Source organism: Oncorhynchus gorbuscha, unplaced genomic scaffold, assembly GCF_021184085.1.
Source record: "Oncorhynchus gorbuscha isolate QuinsamMale2020 ecotype Even-year unplaced genomic scaffold, OgorEven_v1.0 Un_scaffold_602, whole genome shotgun sequence".
Taxonomy (NCBI): Eukaryota; Metazoa; Chordata; class Actinopteri; order Salmoniformes; family Salmonidae; genus Oncorhynchus; species Oncorhynchus gorbuscha.
Window position 1 is genome coordinate 494,739 of NW_025745439.1, and position 7,437 is coordinate 502,175.

At 43.3% G+C, this 7,437-nt stretch overlaps 1 protein-coding gene across 5 annotated transcripts; it reads right to left on the reverse strand.

Annotated features, from left to right (window-relative positions):
* Positions 1–501: 501 nt before the first annotated feature.
* LOC124019035 (ubiquitin carboxyl-terminal hydrolase 37-like) lies at positions 502–6,515 on the reverse strand. Of its 5 annotated transcripts, none has more exons than XR_006835727.1 (11): positions 5,993–6,515; positions 5,380–5,541; positions 4,968–5,100; positions 4,213–4,345; positions 3,967–4,103; positions 3,698–3,797; positions 3,489–3,568; positions 3,044–3,294; positions 1,570–1,705; positions 1,266–1,500; positions 502–895 (listed from the first exon to the last, which is right to left on the reverse strand). XR_006835727.1 is itself a non-coding variant. In XM_046334388.1 (10 exons), the coding sequence occupies exons 4-10, from the start codon at positions 4,273–4,275 to the stop codon at positions 1,464–1,466; spliced, it is 804 nt and encodes a 267-aa protein (XP_046190344.1). In that variant the 5' UTR covers positions 4,276–4,345; positions 4,968–5,100; positions 5,380–5,541; positions 5,993–6,515; the 3' UTR covers positions 502–1,463. The 5 variants fall into 5 exon arrangements, 3 of the variants coding, with proteins under 3 accessions (XP_046190344.1, XP_046190345.1, XP_046190347.1); XR_006835728.1 differs by adding an exon at positions 2,523–2,604 and having other exon boundaries at positions 502–1,500; XM_046334388.1 differs by having other exon boundaries at positions 502–1,500.
* Between the last annotated feature and the right edge of the window lie 922 nt (positions 6,516–7,437).

A 7,437-nucleotide genomic window follows, 5' to 3' on the forward strand; every position in this document is an offset into this window, starting at 1 on the left:
CCTATTATTGGTAATGGTGAAAATGTCTTGGGGGTATGATATAAAATGCTAACCTCCACTATTATTGGTAATGGTGAGAGGTTAGCATGTCTTGGGGGTATGATATAAAATGCTAAACTCCACTATTATTGGTAATGGTGAGAGGTTAGCATGTCTTGGGGGTATGATATAAAATGCTAACCTCCACTATTATTGGTAATGGTGAGAGGTTAGCATGTCCACTATTATTGGTAATGGTGAGAGGTTATGATATAAAATGCTAACCTCCACCATTATTGGTAATAGGTTGAGAGGTTAGCATGTCTTGAGAGGTTAGCAGTGGGGGTTTGATCCTCTGTAACTTTCTCACTCAACATTATTTACCATTCATTAAATTAAAGGTGACATTCTGTACAGTCACCCCATATGAAACATTTGATCTCCAATCCAACACGCTGGCGTATCGAGCCAAATGAAAAGTTGTAGCTTCACTGTCCAAATAAATACGTAAGGGAGCGTATAGGAGATAAGAAAAGACAGTATGTCACGTCACACAGCCTTTAATAGTGACAGGTCACAATGGTACAGTAAGGGTGTGGCGTCATTGTAAACATCGTTGATATTAAGCATCTCAATCACATCACGATAAAGGGAAGGAGTTCCCATAGGTCGTTTGGTGACCCGTTACTCTACTCACAGAACCAAGGTCACATCCAAAGCCCAGCATTTTCATGTCTGTATTTATTCAAATGGATACAACTGGAGAGTAACTTCAAAAGATTCTCATAGCATCTCTGAATCTTTATGTGACATTCCTCCTCCAGACCTGATTGGGTGTTAGAAGGCTCCATTACAGCTGCTTCCCTTTGTCACGTTTCCTGTTAGGACCGGCCTGAATCCCAGACGATAAATCTTCCTGAGTTAAAGAGTTACAACGGTCAACAGAATCATCTTAAATGGGATTGTCTTACATTTGCTTGTCTTTATTAATATTGCAGGTCTTCCGGTGTGACCATGCTGAATAAGAGGTTAGACACCACAGTGTATTTCACAACAGGAGGATTTCAAACCAAACCAAATAGAAGGGATGTTATATCCTCTAAATAATCACACTCTCTATCCACCACATCTACATGTGTACTACATTTAGTGTGTATACTTGATACGCTTTATACATTAGGTGAAGTAGTCAAATCAAGGGCAGATATTTATGACATAAGCTACTGAAAGAATGTTCATGCTCGTGTTGAAGAGCAGCATGATTGAAGTTGGGCTGAATGCTGCACCTGTTGAGGCAGGTCTGTGGGTGTTGGGGCTGGGTCTTATTCTGCCCATGTTGAGACTGGGCCTGGTTCTTCCCATGTTGAGGCTGGGCTGGGTGTGTTGATGTTGGGCCAAGTGCTGCCCCTGTTGCTGGGCTGGGGGTTTTGAGACTGGTCCAGGTGCTGCCCCTGTTTAGGCTGGGGCTGATGCTGGTGGCCCTGTTAGGCCCTGTGTGCTGGGGCCTCCCGCTCTATTGCCCTGTAGGGTGAAAGGAACCGTAACCATAAATAGCAACACAAGAATATAGATGGCGAGAGTAAGCAGTACCTGAACATATAGAAGAGCATGTAGGCACTCCGGGCTCTGGTCCTCAGCACAGTGGCTTCATTGGACATTGACACCTGGCTGTCGTTACAGCAGAACCAGTTTCCACTGGCATGCAATATGTCACTAATGTAGTGCCCTGTGGAACAAGGAAGACAGACTAGAGGTCAAGGGTCAGGCTATTGTGGGTAATAGTGTGTTTTGTAACATTTAAACAGTTCATTTGGGAGGTATTTTATCGGTTACATGTGTCAAGTTTTGAAATCAGAGATAAACAAATACACATGGCATTAAATTAGGCATGCCTCTCCATTCTTTTGAATTAAATTGAGCAAACTCTAAACATATTGCAGTGCTTGTTGGGATGACACTTCACTCTGAAGCCTGCAGCCTTGCTCGCTTGGCCGAAATGGCTGTTGGAGGGCCTACTTATCCCCTAAAACAGGGTTCCACAAATTTTGCCCAAGGGTGATTTTATTTGCCCCCCCTATGTTTTCTGACCAAATAAAACATAATTGTTAAAAGACTGTAAAAACACCAGCAAATCAGCTCCAAGTGATTTTCATTTTGGAAATCTGTTTCAAAGTGTTCCCACACACAATAAAGAGATATATGTGGTTGTACACAAATGTTAGCAAGGTTTGAAATTAGGCAAATATTATATCTGTTTGGCCTTCCTACGGTATATTTGCAGTCTACAAATTATTTGTAATTTAGTTCCACACCCCTTCCCATCTGGCTAAGAAAAAAATGGACCCGAGGTTGAATCTAGTTGATGATCCCTGGCCTTCACCCTCGTTAATGTTCACTTCCTCAGCTTTGGGATACTTGTGTATACGGCAGAGGCACACGTGAACATGCAAATTGAGATCCAAGGAGAAGGGAGTGATTTGGAATTCAGCTGATGTCATATGTATTGTGCATCTGCATGTGTGTGTTTGATGGTATTTACTTACCGGAGTTTGCGGAGCCTCCCAAATGAGAGACTACGCCAGTCAGCTGGTAGTAACCATTCACTGACTGTACTGGCTTCTGCTTCTGTAAGAAAACACATGTGATCATAGGATTCTCATTCCCTCTACAGTCCACCACACTGTCTACAGTCTACTACAGTACTAGTCTACTACAGGTCTACTACATCATGTACTCCTCATAACTATCTCAGTGTTCTGTCATAACTTATTTTTCACTGGTTTCACTCTCTCTCTCTCTCTTCTCACCACTGAGGCTGTCAGCAACACTTTCCCTAGTTCCTGCTCCTTTGAATCTGAGGGGTTAAATATACATATCAAGAGCTGTGAAAACGTGGTTACTTGTCTGAATTGCTCTGGACTAAAACAGCTCCCATATATCACTAAAGATGTCTGAGAAACATTTTAAATTGCAGCTTCCAGCTTCTCTGTCAGCAGGACCGTTTTGGGAGTGGGTGGTTTGTGTGGTGTTGGAGCAAGAATAGTATTATGGTGCCATGACCTACCTGAACAGCAGAGGGCGCTGTCTTTGGACGCTCCAGGTGGGCTGGAGACTTGGCTGGCGAGGGTCTGGGGGATGGACCCCTGGATGCTGGGGGCCTGGTTGGTGAGGGCCTGTGGGCTGGCACTGTGCAGGTGTGGCACCATGTCCCCACAGAGGGTGGAGAGCCTCAGCTCCGAAGGAAACAAAAGAGGAGCCTCCAGCTTCTCCAACCCCCCAGGTCCTCCAAACCTCTTCAGGTGCAAAACCAGCACACTGCCCAGAAACAGAGAGGAAGAGAGATGAACAGACAGACAATGAAACCAGTCAACAAAATAACAGATGAGTGAAATTTGTTTGGTGGTGCTCAGCTCTAAGTCCTACAACCTGCTCAGGAAGGTAACTACTCCTAAAGGCTCAGGACATTAAACACTGCTAGTACTACGAGAGGTTATAAAGGGACAACTCACAGAGGCAGTGTGTGGAACTGCTCCACCTTTGAGGCGTGGAGGCCTTTACAGCCCTCACATGTGAATTCAACCTGTTCACTCTGGTTAGAAACAAAAGCATTACATAATGAATGATACCACTACAATAATAAGATAGCGTATTCTGAGGTAGTGGGCAGCTTGCCCTGGGTGTTAGTCTCTACATGCAGGGCTGAGCCCTAAGTGCTGACTTTGAAAGTGAGTGCTAGGCTGTTCAGCAAGGTGCGCTCAGGGCTGAAGTCCAATGAGAGGTGGTTGTAGTCCTCTCTGGCGGACGACTCGCGGCCACAGCTTCAGAAGCAGGACAAAGAGAAGAAAAATTTCTGTTTCAGGTCTCTACAATGTTTCTGTTCTGCCATGTGTTTTGTAATATTAATATATACTGTATATATATATATATATACACATATAGAAAGATCATGTTCTCAGTAGATACATTACAACCAATGGGAGCTCTTACCTGGTACATGTGCGCACCGACACAAGCTGGAACTCCAGCTGGGAAACAGGGCAGGTATAGTTCATCCCGAGTGTCTTCAGAATCATGCCCTCCTCCTTCAGCTGGCACAGCATATTGACAAGTAACTCGTGTGCATCCTATGATGAGGAAGAGACAGAAACACACCAAGATAAAAGCAAATGATGAAGATAAAATGAACCCTTGCAAGAAGAGCACTCGTACACAAGAGAGTAGTGCCTCAGTTACCTGTTGCGTGTCCCCCAGATACTTCAAATCGTATCCCGACAAGGAGTACTTGACCTTCCACATGAGGTCTGCTTTTGAGGCCTGGTTTTCCACACTGTCAGGTAAACCTGAACGGTGCACATCAGACAGACTCCTGTAGGGGAGACAGAGAGTAAGTTAGCAGCTGACTGGATGGTGTCAACCTACTGGCTTACGCCTGAAGAGGCAGATGAGTAAATACAAATATGTTTTATCTAGTGGCACCCCATCATTAGAATTTATTCATTCCATTTGATGCAAATTCACCTTTGAGGACGGACAATGAAGCCAAACAACAAAAAGTATTGTTTATTCTCATAAGATATTTGGTTTGGATACTGCTCTCAATTCCAGAGCATTTTAAAAAACTACCAAATTTCCCACGGTAAGGTGGAATGTTCAGTCAATGAGCATTATGGGTCATGTAGTCATTCTACACTTTCCAAATTGGCCTACAAAATGCCTACATCATAATCAGTGTGTCATTGTTGTTCCTCTTGGTTATGAAGATTCCAAAAACAAAAGGAAACTGGAAAATAAACCATAAATACAATACACAGCAAAATATGAAGTGGTTACGTTTAGGAAAAGGGTTAGGATTAGTGAAAGTGCTATCTTAACCTGCTACGACAATCCCTTTCTGTAGAAGTGGCGTGAAAAGAGTGTCCCCTTCTTTAATTTATGACCACAATTAATGGGTGTGTGGGGTGAGTGTCTGCTTTTGAGCCTTCACTTACCTGAGCAGGTTGGAGAAGGGGGGAGGAGCTCCAGAGTTGTTCCTGGTGCAGGATTTCCTTTGAGAAGGAAGGCAGGACCAGGAGGCACTGCAGGGTGGCGTTAAGGAAGCAAGTGTTGCCAATGTTAGGCAACCTGTGAAGAAGAAGCAGCCATCAGTACACACATACAGATTAATCATAACCTTCATATCTCTATAAAGTGATGATAATGGCAGGGGATAAGGGATACATTATATTTAACACAAAGAAGTGGATGTCCTTTAGACCAAGATTGACATAATTCATGGGTTTATAAATATCTAATAAAACGGACATGCTCGATAGTAAGCCCTATCCCCATAGTATATCAGACACTGATCTCTAAACAATAAATCACTTATATTCAATGCATTTGCAGTGTGTTGTGGTTTACCCAAGAAGTTCCATGTTGACCAGTGCCACCTGTTCTCCTCTGGCCCCCTGGGTCTCTTCTGACCCTCTGGTGGCTGAGCTGGCCCTGGGAAGAGTCATGCTTCTGGTGGCTGAGACTGGTCTCTGGGGCCTTGGACTGGAGTGGTCCTGAAGAGACAGAGGTCTGGAAGGAGAGAAACAGGTCTAACGCCTCCAACACAGAGATATTATCACTCTACACAGTCTCTCTATTAAATACTGTACTGTACTATAAACACAGCTGAGTAGTTATGCATGTACTGCTGTCCATATACATGCAGTGTACCAAGTAGACCAGGCCAATAGGTTAGTACTCTCTTTATCCACTAGATGTAGACAGAAGAGGCTAAAACTACAGTTTGAGGAAAATAACTTTCTGGGACTGTGTTTATCAAGTGTCTCAGAGTAGGAGTCTGATCTAGGACCAGTTTTGCATTTTAGATCATAGATCAATGAATCAGATTATTATGGACAGAGAGGACCTGATCCTAGATCAGCACTCATACTGTTGATTAACACTGGCCCTGGTCTGGTAGCACTAAACCCAACTCTCCAAAGAGACTCGAGGATGGCACTGTACTTTATGTTTGGATTACCTGACTGTTGTGCCCTCCTGACTGGTGTCTCCATGACGGTCCAGAGGGTTGGTAGGAGAGGGAGAACTAGGGTGGGACACCACTGGAGAGGATTTCACTGGGGAAGGGTTTTTGGCAGGTGACCGGGGTACAGAGGGTTGTTTAGCAGGAGAGCAAGGCTGAGAGGAACATTTAACAGGAGAGGGAGGTGGATGGAGGGAGGAGAGTTGGTCAGAGGGTGAGGGGTCAGAGGTAGCGGAGCCATTCCGTTCAGAACGGTCAGATGGAATTGGAGAGGGGGATGAAGTGCCCCTCTCCTTCTTCTTTCTTGTCTTCTGCTCCACATCAACTGAATTTGCTTTCTGACGTTTTTTCTGTTGACAAGAAAATGTGATAGTGCTAAATCCTTCCCCCCCAGATCCCCAGCCAATGGAAGAGGGGGGTCATGAGAGCAGGAAGAGGTTGGCCTAAATGGAGAATCATAGGTATCTATCCTAAACCTCAAATAACACAGTATAGACAGGTTACATTGACTGACATTTGCAATAGCTGAACTTCATGTACATTTCATGTACACTTTTACGTATTGTCAATCAGAATGTCATTTTACTTTTATTCTTCCCACTAGGTTTAAGAGAAAAATACTACTCCAGAATTATAGTAGTTGTTAATTGATTAAATGACCTGATTTCATACCTTCTTGCACCAGCAGAAACAAGCCATGTCGATAACCAATGAAGACTGATACATTTCCTCATTAACCCATTGTTCAAATTGGCTTTAAGACCATTGTGATGTCATCGGTCATGTATGACATCACCACCTGGCAACCCAATCTATAACATTTTAAAATATATTGTTCAATGAACAAATATGTTTTATTGAAGAGCAAAGTTATGCAGTATACATACAATATTGTAGATAATATGCTCCATTGTATTCTTGTTTCTTTTTACATTCATTTTTTGTATGTTGTTTCATTAAACTTACGACCACAATAAAGGCATTTTAAGTGCCTTCATCTTCATCTTCATAGTTTTTTGATAGCTTCCATGTTGTTTGTGGTTTGGTCATCGGTTTATTTAAATGCTAAATGCTTTTTCTCTTATTCACCAGCAGATGGACAAAGGGTTGGTTAAAAGAATGTGAACAGGTGATAAAGATTTAGCATAAACCTCAAACAACAATCCAGATTGGTTAAGGATAGTTTTCAGTATTCAATCTTGCCCTGAAGGCAGCTCTGTCTCAAGGACATAATGAATGTGATTGGTTCAATTAAAGCTCAATGGTCATTGCCAACTCCTACTAGCAAGAGTCCCAGGTCTGTTTAGTGCTGTCTTGCCAACTCCTACTAGCTAGAGTCCCAGGTCTGTTTAGTGCTGTCTTGCCAACTCCTACTAGCTAGAGTCCCAGGTCTGTTTAGTGCTGTCTTGCCAACTCCTACTAGCTAGAGTCCCAGGTCTGTT